The 18,097-nt window shown below is 41.7% G+C and overlaps 2 protein-coding genes and 2 long non-coding RNA genes across 4 annotated transcripts in view; 2 read left to right on the forward strand and 2 right to left on the reverse strand.

The window, feature by feature from the left end:
- The window catches only part of LOC116034141 (hemicentin-1-like), a 1,482,957-nt gene that overhangs the window by 948,481 nt on the left and 516,379 nt on the right, over nucleotides 1-18,097 (reverse strand). The window contains exons 16-17 of the mRNA XM_035993823.1: nucleotides 17,988-17,990; nucleotides 17,299-17,658 (exon numbers count right to left, since the gene is read on the reverse strand). Of these exons, the coding sequence (XP_035849716.1) occupies nucleotides 17,299-17,658; nucleotides 17,988-17,990 (363 nt within the window). The remainder of the gene's footprint in view (nucleotides 1-17,298; nucleotides 17,659-17,987; nucleotides 17,991-18,097) is intronic.
- Nucleotides 1-18,097, reverse strand: part of LOC116034453 (Fc receptor-like protein 5) — a 245,863-nt gene that overhangs the window by 176,407 nt on the left and 51,359 nt on the right. The window lies entirely within an intron of this gene.
- Nucleotides 1,878-17,116, forward strand: LOC118493594. The gene is made up of 3 exons (XR_004895541.1): nucleotides 1,878-1,890; nucleotides 4,940-4,946; nucleotides 17,032-17,116. It is a non-coding gene; the product is annotated as an uncharacterized LOC118493594 (long non-coding RNA).
- LOC116034464 lies at nucleotides 15,657-15,944 on the forward strand. Its single transcript, XR_004101103.1, has 2 exons — nucleotides 15,657-15,762; nucleotides 15,823-15,944. It is a non-coding gene; the product is annotated as an uncharacterized LOC116034464 (long non-coding RNA).

Here is an 18,097-nt window from a genome sequence, read left to right on the forward strand (position 1 = left end):
AATGGGTGTTAGAACTGCTCTGACCAACCTCAGACCATAAATATATATAAAGGCTAGATGTCTTACGGTGGAGTCTCTAACGTCATCACCGGCGGCCATCTTGTCACAGGAAGCTTTCTTGCGAGCTCTGTGGTACCTGATGTAAGGTGAGTGATCTGCACAAACACAAATACTCTTATCTCGCTGAAATCTTGATGGATTTACAAACGGTTTGGTTTCTTACAAACAGTTTGGTGTCTTACAAACGTTATTAACGTGGCTATAATTCTGGATGCTTGAACATGTTGAAATTGCAGCTTTTCTTTTCGAAAAACGACTGTGAGTGAGACCTAGTAGCAGCTAATGTTACAGTTTAGCTGCTACCCAGCAATTTTACATCAGTGGGAGGGGCAGAATTGCTCTTTCTTTTTAATATAACTTAAGTTGCACATGATTTCCAATCAGTTTGGTTTGTTAAAAACATCTTACGTTATGATATAGGAAATTGCTGTCTTTATAAGAGAAGATGCCAGACTTTTGTGCAGCATACGGATGCTCCAATCGTCAGAGTCTCAAAACGAGAGCCTGTGGGATCACCTTTCACCTGTAAGATATGACAATATTATGATGATATTTGGGATAATCATTAGTTACTTAGTGGATGTATGTACAATACAGGTCCTGTTACACAGGAACAGCGGGGCTATGACATAATAGTATTACAAGATTGATGTTGACCCAAGGCTTTTTAGAAGTTTGTTTACACAATCGCTGAATGTTTCCTTTGGACACCTTTTTATAACTAGTTTAGTGTGGTTGTCTTATTCTAAAGTACATACATGCATACATGATGCATACATGCACACATGCATACATACAATTACCCCAAACATATGATAATTTAGGTGTGTATTTTTGTCCTTACCGTTAATGTCGAAAGAAGGAAAAAAGGGTTGGAAATGTTGACAATAATTTATATATCTGGGTACATTTCTCACATTTTTAAGGTTTCCCAAAACCGGAAAGATGAGGAGGCAGTGGGAACTTGCTCTAAGAAGGGACGGTTTTGTTGCCTCTGACAGGACACTGCTCTGTAGTGAGCACTTCAGGAGTGAGGACTTTGACAGAACGGGGCAGAATGTCTGTCTTAAAGATGGTGTTGTGCCAACCATTTACAACTTTCCAGCTCATCTTTAAAGGGTATGCGTATCATTGACCAACAATAATTCAAGGTGTATAAGATTGATATATCAATATGTGATTAAATGTCACTTTAGTTTTTGTTACTGCAAGTTATATAATGTGTTGTTTATTACAGCACATTGTCAAAACTTCTTTACTTACGTTTATTTTAGCTGGTAGCAACAAGAAGCCCAACCTCCTCTAGAAGAGAGGAAGACAACCTGCCAATGGACTTGTCTCAGGATGCACCTCAGCCTGATGTGAGTATTTGCATGTGGAATATCAAACAAATGAGAGCATCATATGGCTTATTATATTAAATCCTTTATCTTGGTGGTACCCAGAAAGGTCTATGATGGTGTTAGTAGTCTAAGAGCCCAATATTATTTGAGGTGGTACTCTGTGTAAAAAGTTTGAGAACTACTGGCTATCTCACTTGCTCTGTCACTCATACACTTGAATGAATAAACATGTGTGAACATTGAAACTACACCCAGGGGTAGGCAACCTTTTCAATCAAAAGAGCCAACCCAGAGTTGGGACCAGCAAGCAGAGCTGCTGTCTGTATAAAATCCTCCTCACCTATAAAGCTCTTCATGGTCAGGCCCCTTCATATCTTAAAGAGCTCATAGTACCCTATTACCTCTTTAGAACACTACGTTCTCTGAATGCAGGGACTACTTGTGGTTCCTATAGTCTCTAAAAGTAGAACAGGAGCCAGAGCCTTCAGTTACCAAGCTCCTCTCCTGTGAAACCAGCTTCCAGTTGTGGTTCGGGAGGCAGACACCCTCTCCACATTTGAGAGTAGGCTTAAGACGTTCCTCTTTGATAAAGCTTATAGTTAGGGCTGGATCAGGTGAGTCCTGAACCATCCCTTAGTTATGCTGCTATAGGCCTAGACTATCGGGGGATTTCCCATGGTGCACTGAGCTCCTCTCTTCCTCTCTCTCTCTTCCTCCACTCATTCATGTCACATTAATGCATGTTACTAACTTTACTTCTTCCCCGGAGTTCTTGTGCTTTCTCGTCTCGCAGGTTCTCATGGATCCTAGTGGAGCCTCCTGCCATGGTCCTGTTTGACTGCCATTGCCAATACTGTTGTTGCTGTGCACCTGTCTGTCTGTCTGTCTGTCTCTCTCTCTGAGCTGAAGGGTCTGTCCTAGGTTTCTGCCTCTTAACAGGCAGTTTTTCCTTGCCCTTGTCTCCAAAGTCTTGCTCATGGTGGTACTGTTGAGTCTCTGTAAATAATGTTATAAGGAGTTCGGTCTAGACCTGCTCTATTTGAAAAGTGTCCTGAGATAACTTTTGTTATGAATTGGCGCTATACAAATAAAATTGAATTGAATTGAATTTTGTATCTCCATCCATTGTATCCATATGTATACCTCCACAGTAGTGCAGTTCTCTCTACAGGGTGGGGGTTTCAACATGCAGCATTTCTTTATGTATATTTGTAAAGGGAAATCTTGTACCTATTTTTTAATTGCAAATAAATGTCACTTTTATAATAGTTTAAACTTGTTTAAAATAAACATGTAATAATTCAAATTATTTTATTATATTAGTAATATTCATATTATAAAAGTATATATATATGAGGAGTTTGGCTTGCTGTGGACAAAATATGAATATGTGCTAAATATTTGCGTTAATGTAATATGTAGTGCACAAGGAGACTCGTCCCCACCAGAGAGAAGTCCAATGAGGGTGGTGTCATCTGCAAACTTCCTCCTTACCACAGTAAGTGGTATTAGATATGGAGGAGCATGAAGGACTGGTGATGATCAGCTGTTGTATTAGATATGGAGGAGCATGAAGGACTGGTGATGATCAGCTGTTGTATTAGATATGGACACCAGGAGCATGAATGGTCTGGTCTACCACCTGGTGGTGTTCTGTCAGTACTGCATCTCCACTGTCCTCACAGGAAACACTCTGAATCACTGACCTTACACACACTCAACAATTAATCTCTGTCTCTCTCAACCAGTCTGGTGTTGATGATTTGTCTCCAACAGCTCCACACTGAGCATGCTCAGTGATCCAAATCAAACCTTCCCACAATGCTGTGCAGCTGCAGAACACCGACCATTTTCAACATTACTGTAAATCTTAATGCTCAAAGTCAAATGATGCAGATGCATACAAAGAATAAATCACTTTTCATGTCTTTACTCACCAAAAGATATTTAAGAAAATACATAATATATAGTGGAACTATTTACAGCTGAATAATAATAATAATAATAATAATAATAATAATAATAATAATAATAATAATAATAATAATTATAATAATAATTAAAATAGGTGTAAAAAACTAAGTCTGCTTCGTCCCGTTTCTTGTTTGTAAGTTGTTATACATTTTATATTTCCTTTTGTATGTTTCAACACACTTCTTGTATTTTTATATTGTATTTTAGTTATATTTTTTGTTGTTTGTTGAACTTCAGGTTCAACCCAGGGTTTTGTGTATCACAACGGTGGATCACTTGTTACCGGGTTTAAATCGCCGTGGTAACTTATGCTGAACACCTAACCCATGTGTGTGTATGGCACAGTGGGACGACAGTGGGTGGTGGCAGCAACACCACTGTATCTCCTGTCACTGCAGAGAACAGTAATACATTTCACTCCTACAATATTCATAAATAACTGTTGAATGAACACGGCCACATAGATTACTTGAAATATACCCTGTACATATGACTGGGTCTGTGAGCTGCTGCCACCAGGGTCTGAAGAAATGCCCCCTTCTACTCCTTCCATCAGGGGGGGACCCTGATTGCTGGAGAGGGCCAGCTCCTCAGCAGGAGTGAAGTCCTGTGGAGGAGGGCCCCCTCCTGTCTTCTTCGCCTCATTTTTCTTCCTGTTGGCTGCAAGCAATTTCGTTCTATAGGTCCTTTGTATACCAATATCCTACAAAAGGGACTGACTCAGGCAATTCAGCCTCGTACTTGTTGGCCTTAAAATACGCGCAAGTATTGCCACCTACTACTACTTACCGGTTTGAATTATGTTTTTATATGTATTTTTTATTTGCTCCCATGATCTTTTGCCACTGCCAGGGTTGCCACTGAAACAATACAACAACAAAAGTTTAACGTTATGGAATGCGCAGTGTAATTATGGTCAGAACTTGTGCCTGGGGCAGTGATATCCATAAGTTATGTAACTTATGCTGTTACAGCGTCTGCTATTTTCTGCCAGCTTTCCCTCCTTGATTTGGCAGCAGTGACTGTGTTGCTTTTTTTGCCTGGAATATATCTGTATTTCTCATATTTTTGTAAGATTAGTGTCTGCTCTTCTTGCGTAAAACATGCGGCTCTAGTAGTTTTGTCCATGTTTGCGATTGGCCATACAGTGCAAACACCGGCCCTTTTATGTGAACGCGCGTGTCGCTGGATTTGGAAACACTGGGTTGATTGAACTACTGTAGTTGTTAACCACCGTCGTGACACAGCTTACGTGGGACCGCGGTTGTAAGGGTTAGGTGAAGCCGGGTAACTGAAAGAAATCCAGGGCATGTTGATCTGGATTCATAGTACAGGCCTCTGATCACCACAGATACAAAATTACATGTTTTATTAACACTTTCAGTCCCCGGCCAGAAGCTAGCTGTGCTTCTGTACGTCTACAATCTATTTTTACCCTGAATGCATCATGTTAGCTTCATATAAACCTTTAACAGCAGCTCCCTATCACAGCTGTGAGTGTGAATGAGATGAACATTGTAAAACTCTTAGGATGAAAACATCATATCAGTTGAGTCAGACAGTCAGCAGGTGGCAGCACAGCACCTTCTCTTTCTTTACACATGTTCAGTTCAGCTCACAGGTCACTCTGTTGGCTCGCTCTTTCATTTAGGTTAGGTATTTTTTTATTTAACTGTGATTACATGACAGTAACGTTTGGGGGACAAAATAAGTGCTTTAACATGTCAACACACACACACATAACATCACACCACAGAGTGGCCAAACCAACAGTTAATACATTTCTCTGCAGCAGCAAACAGAAAAGAGACAAAACTCAGACAGTTAAAGGTCCCATGACATGGTGCTCTTTGGATGCTTTTATACAGACCTTAGTGGTCCCCTAATACTGTATCTGAAGTCTCTTTTATATAGACCTTAGTGGTCCCCTAATACTGTATCTGAAGTCTCTTTTATATAGACCTTAGTGGTCCCCTAATACTGTATCTGAAGTCTCTTTTATATAGACCTTAGTGGTCCCCTAATACTGTATCTGAAGTCTCTTTTATATAGACCTTAGTGGTCCCCTAATACTGTATCTGAAGTCTCTTTTATATAGACCTTAGTGGTCCCCTAATACTGTATCTGAAGTCTCTTTATATAGACCTTAGTGGTCCCCTAATACTGTATCTGAAGTCTCTTTTATATAGGCCTTAGTGGTCCTCTAATACTGTATCTGAGTCCCAGTCCCACAGTGAGCTTTCCTTAGGATGTGCCATTTCTGTGTCTGTAGCTTTAAATGCTATTGAGGAGGAGAGAGGGGGGGGCAAGGTGGAGGGTGGGGGTGTGGCCTTGACCAACTGCCACTTTGCTTGTTTGAAAGCCATGATGTCTCTTTCTCATGGGTGGGCCAAATTCTCTGGGTGGGCAAAGCAGAGAAAGGTAACCTTTCCCCTTATGACGTCATAAAGGGAAGATTCCAGATCGGCCCATCTGAGCTTTTATTTTCTCAAAGGCAGAGCAGGATACCCAGGGCTCGGTTTACACCTATCACCATTTCTAGCCACTGGGGGACCATAGGCAGGCTGGGGGAACTCATATTAATGTTAAAAAACCTCATAAAGTGACATTTTCATGCCATGGGACCTTTAAACTAAAATGATTGACAACACGCAGACACCACGGCGGGTGCTACAAACATTATTATTAATATTATTAAGCCACATGACAATAACAGAGATATACAAACAATATATAACACTACATTCCCTAGCAACCTTCCTCTGAACATCGACATCCATCAGAGAGCGCGTTGTTGAACTCACCTGTCTGAACGTGAAGTGGAGGATCATCCATCAGCATGTTAGCATTTAGCATGTTAGCCACAACCAGCATGCACCTGTTGGTGAAGTAACATGGCAGCAGGTGTGTTTGATTTGTGTCACCTAGCGTGCTGGGTGGGTGGGGCCTGAATCTAATTAACCCTCCTGTTATCCTTGATAACAGATGTTAGTACATTTGAGGATAACAGGAGGGTTAAGGTAGATGTTACCTTTTCACCCCTGGGACAGTCATTCTCTCACATGAACACATATATGATAGTGTTCAGTGTTAATAACTAAAGATGACCTGATGATGCATTCATTGAGCCAATCATGTGCTGAGAAAAGCTGCTCAGAAAATAACCAACACACACCAACCAGAGGCCTGTACTATGAATTCAGATTTCTTTCAGTTACCTGGCTTCACCTAACCTAACAACCGTGGTCCTGCATGAGATAACGACGCTGGTTAACAACTAGTTCAGGCAACCCAGGGTTTCCCAATCCAGCGGCGCGCGCGTTCACATAAAAGAGGCAGGGTTTGCACAGCACGACCAATCACAAACATCCACCAGAGCCGCATATTTTACATAAGAAGAGCAAATTATAATTCTACATAAATATGAAGAACACAGACACGGTTTTACAGGCAAAATGCAGGAAGGAAAGCTGGCAAAAAAAAAATGACGCTGTCTTGCGTAAATCACGACGCCTATCAATATCACTTCCAGTGGTGTAGTCTACGTGATAGTAAGCTCCAGGATGTCTATATACGCACTTAAAAATTCCCAATGACACGTAACAACATACTTTCCATTCTATTTTTTATATATTTTGAATTATCATCCGTGTATTTTTCTTAACATTTATAGGCTGAATTAGCCTACATTAGACTACACTGGTCACTTCCCCATCAGTCAGGCACAAGATCTGACCATATATAATTACACTTCTGCTTTCCATAAACTGTTGTTGCTTTAGCCAGTTATTTCAGTTGAAACCCCAGCAGTGGTAAGCTGTGAGAGAAAATAAAAAAAATATCCAAACATAATTAACCGATGTGCGTATTGGCAACACACAGCTGAAGAAGCCGACAAATAGCCTGTATGTAATTCCCTCCGCTGAAAATCTATATCTTTCATAAAGATACCCATCAGGCAATGTTAACGGGGTTGTCGGTCTCTAAATGTTTTAACTTTTATGAGTCTCTCTCTCTCTCTTTCTCTCTCTCATTGGTCAGTAGGCGGTGCTTTTACACCAGTTGATCTCTAATCTCCAACATAACCTGCTCCCGACCAGGTTAGCTGTTCAGCATAAGTTACCATGGTGATTGAACCCGGTAACAACTAATCCACCGTCGTGGTACAGACCCAAAACCCTGGGTTGAACCTGAAGTTACCTCGTTAACACCAAATCCTGCTTCATAGTACAGGCCTCTGCTTTGGAAGACATCTTTACCTCCTGCTGCCTCCAAAAAACAACAACTATACTGAATGCCTCTTCCCTACTCACCATCTCTCTGACCTTCTGCCCTCAGGCAGACGATACAGAACACTTCAAACACGCACCATTAGATCGTTGAACAGTTTTTACCCAAAGGCCATCACTACACTGAACACTACCATGAAATCACCCAGCTAACTGGGATTGTGCATTGAATTGTATCTATTTATGTTTACAGAATATGTTGGCCGTGTACCTGCTGATAGTGTGAGTGTTGGTCGGTGCGTGGAAGTGGAATGTACAAATGTTATTTATATAGTTTTATTGTTTTATTTTTATTGCTTGAGATCCGTCCTCACTTGGTGCAATGGAATTTCGTTGTATTTTTTTTACCATGACAATGAATAAAAGGAATCTGAATCTGAGAAGAAAGAAAGCATGATGTAATGCAGTCAGACAGCCAGCAGGAGGCAGCTTTCACTCTGTTCTCCAGAGGAGCATTTCACTGGAAAGTCTTTCATTTACGGGAAGTCTGCAGAATAATCAGCTCCACCACTGGAGGGACAAAAGGCCCAGTGGACAGACAGAAACAGAACTACATTAATGCATCAATATGTGAAAAGAGTTCATTTCTATGTTACATACAGGTCAGTGCATCTGTTTTCTATCAGATCAGCAGTTTGTCTGTTTCTGTGTTTTTTGGATCAGTTCCAACAAGTTATTTTATCTGAATGCTAAACATGTTACGTCACATTCAGGTTCTTCTGCCAAAGACACACATGAAGCTGAACTGATGCTAACAAGACAAATATATAAAACTAAAACACACACACATTCAGACACACTTCAGCTTCATAATAAAGAAATAAAATTAAGATGATCTGAGAGCTGATTCCAACTGTGTTTGGTCCAGATGGTCCACAGAGAGAGAAGAGGAGACTGAAGTCATGAAGGTCACAGCTGCATGCTGTCAGAGTGATTCACTGAGACTAGATTCTTTTTAATCAAAGAATCTGACAAATATGAACGTATACGTACATAAACTCTGACTCACACACAGAACACTTTACAGGAAGCAAAAATGGTTTCCTAGGACGGTTAAGGAATGTCCCGCCCCACTCGGCCTCTGATTGGCTAGTACTTCATCGGTTGGATTGGTTAGGTTTAGGCATGAGGAGTGAGATTGGTTAGGGTTAGGGTAAACATAGCAGGATAAGCCAATCAGAGGCAGAGTAAGGCGGGACATGTCTTCACCGTCCTAGGAAACACAAACTCTTACAGGAAGACAGAATCAGACATAAAGATGAACACAGAGAGATCTACATACACATTTAACTATTAGGAACCAAATATAGCTGCATATATAATAAATATAGAATATAACAATGACCAACAAACAGGTCAACGTGTTTCTGTAACTTAACAAGAGTATAAGTAGTGTGACGGTGCAGAGAGAGAAGAGTTAATAAAGTAGACTGAGGTCAGTCAGTGCTCTTTGTGTGTGTGTCTGATCAGTAAAGATAGCTGCTGCTTCCTCTTTCCTGCTTCACCTTCTTTATAGTCACATTTTTTATTCAAACTGCAGAATGACTTTGAGTAAAATCCCCTAAAATAAAATAATTTTTAACTAAAGCTTGTTATTACTCAGAATCCCTCATGGGGGTGACACACTTTCAGTTTTGTTTTCTGTGAGATTATTTATTACAACTTGTGTCTTTGTTCAGCGTTGTGTAACTTGGCTCACAGCCAGAGATGCCCTGCAGTGATAAACTAATCTCTGAACAATATCATGTGTTACAGTAACCAGACTGTCTATGTTATCTTCTGATCAGATCTGAGTTCAAGCTGAAAAACTTTGCCTCAATATATGAAATTCCAATGACTCAGTCCTATTATCATGTGACAGGGAGAGGACATGCAGAGATTATCAGTGAGAGAGGAGGAGATTATCATGCTGCTGCTGCTGATCAGAGACAGGCCTGGTCTGACTGCTCTGCCCTGATGACTAAAGTCAGAGTAAACTGTCAAATGGTGTTCTACCCCAAAACACATTGGTCAGGTTTTTATTATGAAGGATTATATTGGATGTTGGCAGTTTTTTCAGGGCTGTCAGCATTAACGCGTTAATCGCGATGCAATTAAGGGCCGAGCACAATGCGTTTATTTTGTTTAATCGCATGCCACCATTTATTAATTTATTTTCACTTCACTCGCAGGGTTTCCCGCAGCACCAGTGGCCTTTGAAACATTGTTTATATGATAAAAAGATTAAAATGATTAGGTAAAGTCAGCCAGTCAGCCAATCTCCACCCTGAGGCCCAGCAACCCCTGTGCCTGGAGAAGCTCTAAAGAGGCAGTGGAACAAGTTGTTCTGCAGGCACCCCAACTATACTACACCCCAGAACAGCTCTGTGTACACGCCACAGGCTTAGGAAACACCTGAATCAAACAGGTCTGGAAGAAACACAATGGGACAGACTGAAAAAACATCCAGAAATCCCAGGTCACTCTCCTCCTGCTCAAGGAACGCTAGCTGCCTGGACACAACCACAGGTGTCCGTGGAGGCTAAGCACCAGCCCACCCAGCACGCCCCGCCAGGGCGTTGCCCAAAATCCAGCCTGGTCTCACGGCAGTTTGTGTAAATGTGATCTATTGATTTGTGTTCACGGGGACGTTTTTCTCGTTTTTTACGTGGTGGCCAGCACGAACATGTGAAGTAATGTATTTCAATGGGAAGCATATTTCGTGGCCACAGCACGAAAATGTTAGGGAGTAGTATAAAGAGCTGAAAATCCGCATAGGGAGGTTGGTCGGGGTGGTGGATGGGTCAAACAACACAGGACTTTCACCCGGGCGAGCGGGAATCACGTCCCGCGTGTGACGCTTTGTTTCCCGGGGATGTGTGGCGTTTTGTCCCATGTGTTATTGTGGCACGTCCCCCGTCCCCTGCGGCCGTCTCCCGGCGTGTAAGGCGCCCTTTCCCCGCCGGGTTTCTCCTAAACCCAACCTCCGCCATCTCGTTATTGTGGCGCGTCCCCAGCAGGCCGCCTTGCGTGCGGCCGCCTCCCGGCTTATGGAGCGTCATTTTTGGCTGTGTCCCAGCCGTCTCCCGGCGTCCTTTCCCAGAGAAAATAATGTGACATTTACACGTAAAAAACGAGAAAAACGTCCCTGTGAACACAAATCAATAGATTCAAAATAACGTGACATTCACATGAACTGCCGTGAGACTGTGTTGTCATAACAACGGCATCAAAATGGTAACACAGGGCGCATCCCTACAGGGACAACGCACTGTACCAGTCCCAATCTTAAAGCTTTAGTGTGTAACTTTTTGATATTAATGAACGTCTGTTACATTCAAGCTGTTACCAAATGAGTTGCTACAAAGCTAATTAAGACTATCAGCTCCACACAACTCTCTCTGTATTTCTCAGTGTGACTATATTCAGAAGATGTGTAGTCAGGTGACTTTCCCACGCAGAAACTGGAGTGAAGATAATGACCTCTTCTGAAGAGTCCATCGTGTTTTTTTAATCCTCCGTGTCCTCCTTGGCTACTAGCAACTGCGTGGAGGAGGAGTGGGGGTGGTGTGTGATCATGGAAGGCTTGTATCATGTGGGCGCACCGACAGTTTTGTTGTTATTACTCAGAATCCCTCAAGGGGGGCGACAGAAACTACACACTTAAGCTTTAAAAAATGTTGTGGCGCCGCAGAGAAATCAAGCCCAGCTCCGAAGTCACCTGTTTCTGGATAAAAAAGGCAGCACGGACGTCGGTGTCATGCAACAGTTTATTCAGAACACCCTTCTCGCTATCAACCCGAGATGCAAAGGCATCTGCAATAAATACCTAGAAACAAGAAAAACACAGCAGAGGCAAACACAGCGGAGGCAAACGCAACGGAGTCAAACACAGCAGAGGCAAACACAGCAGAGGCAAACACAGCGGAGGCAAACGCAACGGAGGCAAACGCAACGGAGTCAAACGCAACGGAGGCAAACGCAACGGAGTCAAACACAGCAGAGGCAAACACAGCAGAGGCAAACACAGCAGAGGCAAACACAGTTGAGGCAAACACAGCGGAGGCAAACGCAACGGAGTCAAACGCAACGGAGTCAAACGCAACGGAGTCAAACACAGCAGAGGCAAACACAACGGAGGCAAACGCAGCAGAGGCAAATAGCAGAGGCAAACACAGCAGAGGCAAACACAGCAGAGGCAAACACAGCAGAGGCAAACACAGCAGAGGCAAACACAGCAGAGGCAAACGCAACGGAGTCAAACACAGCGGAGTCAAACACAGCAGAGGCAAACGCAACGGAGTCAAACACAGCAGAGGCAAACTCAACGGAGTCAAATACAGCGGAGTCAAACATAGTGGAGGCAAACACAGCGGAGGCAAACACAACGGAGTCAAACACAAGAGAGGCAAACACAGCGGAGTCAAACACAACAGAGTCAAACACAGTGGAGTCAAACACAGTGGAGTCAAACACAGTGGAGGCAAACGCAAAGGAGTCAAATACAGCGGAGGCAAACACAGCGGAGGCAAACACAGCGGAGTCAAACACAGCGGAGTCAAACACAGCGGAGTCAAACACAGCGGAGGCAAACACAGCGGAGTCAAACACAGCGGAGGCAAACACAGTGGAGTCAAACACAGTGGAGGCAAACACAACGGAGTCAAACACAATGGAGTCAAACACAGTGGAGTCAAACACAGTGGAGTCAAACACAATGGAGTCAAACACAGTGGAGTCAAACACAGTGGAGTCAAACACAATGGAGTCAAACACAGTGGAGTCAAACACAGTGGAGTCAAACACAGTGGAGTCAAACACAGTGGAGTCAAACACAATGGAGTCAAACACAACGGAGGCAAACACAGTGGAGGCAAACCTGGCAAAGGCAAGAAGCTTTGGTACATACTGTATATCTGTGAAAAGTAAAGCTCTGTAATTGGTATGTATTCCACATATTTATTACTGTCAGCAGCATGTTGACTGCTGCTGTAGAAGAGCGTAAAGATGCTCGTAGGGAGGAAGTCGGGGGGGATGTTTGGCTCCTAAAACAGGAAAAAGAAGAAGTTAAGGAGAACACACAAGAAATGAAACATGTGTTTGTGTCAGGTGTTTGGGTCGCGGGAGTGTTTTTACCCAAACCACCATCTTTTTCATAATCTTAACTGGTCATTAAAGTTGTGTCACCACATGATGGCCATTTTTGCTGGCTTAACTGAACTGAAACGTCCACCTTTACAAGCTGTGTCTTTACTATGCTCTGTACATGGCTTACAGTCACCTTATTTTTTTAAGAAATGATATGTATTGGTGTGCATACTGAGGGAGTAGCCTAGTTTAGCCCAGTAGTCTAGACGTGAGATGACTGCACTGCCTCCTCAGACGGATGGTCAGACCCACAGTTTCCATGCAGCTGTTGTACGGTGACTCAGCTGATTGTGGAATGAAAGACATGTTAACAGATGCTGTGTTTCTGTAGATGGAACATAGACACAGCTGATCTCATTGGTAATTGATCAGGACATACATAATTAAGAACGTAAAGAGGTTGTTCTTGGTTGCTCATTGTCTCCATCCTCTTCTGGAAAATCATCAGTGGAATATTTTATTTTAGTAGTAATGACTAATTTACTTTAGTGTCATGGGAGAACTTGTGTTGCGTTAACCACAGACACAAATGAGAGAATCATAGCCATAATATCTGCTTCTATAGATCAGTTAAACATCTGACCGAAACAGTCAGATATATAACTGAACTGTAAATGTAGGATGTGGAAATTTAATATGTACTTTGAGCCATTTGATACCATGCACTCCACCCATTAAGTATCCTCCATTTGTTCTCTGATTACAGGAACAGGCCCAAACAGGAAATGTGGCCCCATACAGACTTCATTTCCCTCCTCAGCAGAGATCTAACTGAAGCAAAGGCCTACTGTACAGGGGCGGTTCTACATTGAATTATACCCAGGGCGAGACCCCCTTCCAGAAATTACTATATTATAGTGTATATTTATTTTAAGTTCTGATAACTTATACTGTCATATTTTGTGCAGAATTGTGTTCATTGTCTTTTGAAAATGTTGGAGGTGGAGAATGTGCAACTTAAAAAGTGTGTTTCTTGTTGTAATTGCAATAGTTAAATAACTGGATTCTCTTAAGTGTGTTTTTCAAATGTTCTAATGAAGGATTTGTGCAATTGAGAAATATAATTTTCTCTTTCACTTATGTTGTTATATATATATATATATATATATATAAATGTGCCAAAAATATATATAATCAGATATATAAAAATTATAACAATAGCAGAGAGCACGAACACACACGCCTATCAACTGGATAATAAAGCCGTAAAGTAGGCAAGGCTCTTTCAACTCAGGATAGGATTGAGATGAAAAGTTTAACTGACACATAACCGCGATCAGCTTTGTGGGTGCTCAGTATTAGCGGAGCACCAACGGTATCGGTGCCTATGCCCAGCAACCCGTTCGACCCAGAGGTGAACTGTCCCCCGCTCCCCCCCTGCCCCTCTCACACAGCTTCTCTGTGCAGTGTGCACACGGCACCTTCTCAGCAAGCAGGGGCGCAAATTTGCCAATTCCCCACACGGTGAAATGATAGATAATACAGTAGAAAACCGCTTCGAGGATTTCTTTTTTTTTAAGTGCTCGTGCCGCCCCCCCATGAGTCGTAAAGAAATTCACCCCGGGCGGCTGCCCGCTTCGCCCGTGCCAAAAACCGCCACTGCTACTGTACCACCCTCTACTACACTGTACCACCCTTTACTACACTGCATACTGTACAGACACTCTTCTATTCCTTCATATAAATAATCATTATAAGCTGTTTGACTTTAGAAACCTAAATGATCAGTTCTTCAGTTGTTGATTGCATGTTTACTTCATCCATTGCACTATAAAATCTCAGAATAAGTTATATTAAATCACCTTTTATTTTACTATTAACTCTTGAGTGTTATCAGAGAAACAAACTGTAATGGGAGCTCTCTGTTTATAACAAAGACCTTAAAGAGGAAAATGATAATGAGATGCTGCAGGTTCAAGAGCAATAAGAGTAAAAACTCCTTTGTTCAATGTGCAATAACTCGGCTTCATTTAATCTAATGTAGATTTTCTTTTAGAGATTTCTCCAGTAGTATTATGTAAAATTGTGCTGTGTATCTTGTATGTATAGGGAACATTCTTGCAATTTATGTCTTTGTTTTGTTGTCTTTTTGTTATTTGTGCGTTGTTTGCTGTATGTAATTTTTATCTTGTGGTCCTGACTGTAGATCAGTTCCCATCTGGGATAATAAAGTGACTGAACTGAACTGAACTGCAGGTGAGAAACACAAAGGCACTGTCCAATCCTCAGTGCCTTTGTGTTTCTCACCTGCAGCAGTTACCTGGAGCACAGGCGTGTCAACAGCTTACTGCACCTAACCCTATAATAACACATCTTGGATCATAACTCACCAAACATCCCCAGATTGGTTTTTAAAGGTCAGTTTGGAGAGCTGAGCAACAGTTATACGTGTCATGTTTCATGCTTCTTACGGTCAGCGTGGTGCGGACGGCGAGCATGCTCCAACGGTCTGGGAGTTGATACTGATTGTGGTCAAAGGGAGAGCGGCTCCAAGAACAGACTTCTTCTCTCCTGTAGCCAATCACTGCAACAGGACACGTTGTTACAGAACCTTGCAAACTCTCCGCGCAGTGGGCCAGTTGGGATATATCTCCGTCCTCATCTCCCCGACCGCTCTGACTGAGACAATCATCAAACTAGTGTGAGAGTGTTTGTGAAATCCTGGACATGTTGGACAAAGGTGTCTTCAGCTGACACCAGAGACCTCCATCAGATTCAGATCTTAGTCTCTCAGGATCACATCCTTCCCCCAGTCTCTGCTCCTCCTCTACACATTTAACATATTCATATATTCATACAACACACACACACTATATCAGGTTGATATTTGTAGCGGCTTTATTTATGTTCAAAGAATATAAAACACACAATGAATATATAAAAGTAACAACTTGGAATCACAATGTAGAAAAATAAAGTATTTATCAGAATAACATGAAAGAGTTTAAACTGGTTTAAAGTGCATTAAGGTATCTGAATGCACTTTAAACCAGTTTAAACTGGTTTAAACTGGTTTAAAGTGCATTAAGGTATCTGAATGTTAAAACTGATTTATCAACTTCCTTCATGTCTCTGATCATTATTATTTCATCCATTCATTCATATTAAATAATTATCAACTGATTTCAAAGATCATCACTTTGGTATAGTTCACATTTCATAACATTTCCTTTAGAAACATCATGTTAATCTACTTAGTAGATAATAAATCCAGTTTAATGTCTTATTTAGAGACAGACTGGTCCTCTATGTCCCCCTGAGATATTCTGATCATCAGATGATTTTATAATTACAATAACAACAATATTCACAATGTCATCAACTCCTCAGTTTAAACTGTTCAATGTTAGTTGATATTAAATCATCAGCTGGAAATATAACACTTAGCAACACGAGCCTTTATATGTCGGAGCAGAAAACAATCATTTAAATTCCCTCCATATAAATGTATTATTACCAAAACACCAAACAGAAGACATGATGAAGATCTCTCTACACCTGATTAGAAGATATTTGGGGGGGGCTCCGTCTGCTGATATTTACAACTAAACAAACATCATTTCCTGTTAAAAGCTTGCAGTAGTATATTATATTAATATATAATATACTACTGCAAGGATACAGCTCAGCGTTGAGTAGATTATTGTTACATTCAGATACATACATAATATTATCACATTTAATGTGTTTAATGGAGCAAAGTATTTCTGTGTACTACTGCTGAGTTGATATTGTCTGAACATCTCTGTGTTCTTCAGTCAAACATCACTCTGATCTTAAACAACATTTTATCTGAACACATCTTTGAAGTATCAAATATGGAGTAATTTAGTTTTTACTTTGAGGAAAATGTATTTAAAGTAAAAGTAAACTCACCAAATAGCAGATCTTTTTTCTTCTTCTTTGAAGCAACTTTTACTGAAGTAAATATTGTAGTTGTCGAAAGGTAAAGTTAATATGAAGTAAATCTCTCAGTCTGACCCTCCTCTGGACCAGCTCATCATGGAGACCCTAGGAGGATCTCAGAGCTCCAGATAATACAGATCTCAGACTCAGATACACAGACCCCTCCTCCACCACAATGGGGGGGCAAACAGACCAAATAGCAGATCTGCACATGACCTCACACCCACAGCAGTAATGATAATCATGTTGTATATAATACAGCACATGAGAAACCAGTCAGGTGGTAAGAGCTTGGGAGTTGTTGATGAACTTATCAGCTGATGCTTCATCAGCAGGTTGTCCTGATCTCTTGTTCTTACATCTTTTATATATCAGGACACCACCCACTGCAGCAGCTACAAAAAATAGTGCAACTGCAACAGCAGCCAGTCCATGGTATCTGCCTCCAGGAGAGGAGTTTCCATCCTCAGGACCTGAAGATAATAAAACATATGAGTCAGTAAATGTGTGATAGTGGAGCAGTCTTCATCCTCTCTGATGTTAGAAACTGCAGCTACAACCTGATACTCAGAAAAACTCTCTGAGAGAGACTCACTCACCTGGCTCTGTAACCTGCAGATGGATGATTCTGATTGGCTCAGAGTCAATGTTGGATCTCTTTCTACGTCTGAGACCACCTGATGCAAAACGACACTCATATGTTCCGTTGTCGTGTCTGCTCACATTCTTCAGAATTAAAGACACGTCTCCATTCTTCAGCTTTCTGTACACCAGGTCTACTCTGTCCTTAAAGGATGGATGCTGGTAGGTTGTATTCAAGTGTCCATCGATGGTTAAGAGGACGTACTCTGGTGGCTCCAGGTCAGCTCTGCTCCACTTTACAGCTCTGATGGAGGGATCAGCAGACTGACATGGCAGAATGACATCATCTCCAGGATTCACTACCACAGGTAGGTCTGAAAAACAATAATAAACTACTATTAATAATAAAATGTCATGTTGTTTCAACAGTTGTCTACAGGTGTGTCCCTGCAGAAGGTCTCTGTAGAGTCTCACCTGATGGAGACGTTCACTGATCTGTCTCAACTGCAGAGATATCACAGGAGACTTTATTACCACGAGGTCAACAGCTGTTGTTGAGACACATGAAGCTGATCAACTTCTAATCAATAGTTCAGGTCTTAACATCTCCTTAGATTAGAACAGCTGATCTGATCTGATCTCTTCCTCAGAGTCTCTAAAACAGAACAACAGACTCCAGGTGTCCTGCTGTAGGAAATGTGTTGCTGCTCTCATAGATATAACACTGTTATATATATATATGTGTGTGTGTGTGTGTGTGTGTGTGTGTGTGTGTGTGTGACTGCAGCACCACGGTGGGTTATAACATCTGTTTCC

This window comes from Sander lucioperca, chromosome 17, assembly GCF_008315115.2.
Source record: "Sander lucioperca isolate FBNREF2018 chromosome 17, SLUC_FBN_1.2, whole genome shotgun sequence".
Taxonomy (NCBI): Eukaryota; Metazoa; Chordata; class Actinopteri; order Perciformes; family Percidae; genus Sander; species Sander lucioperca.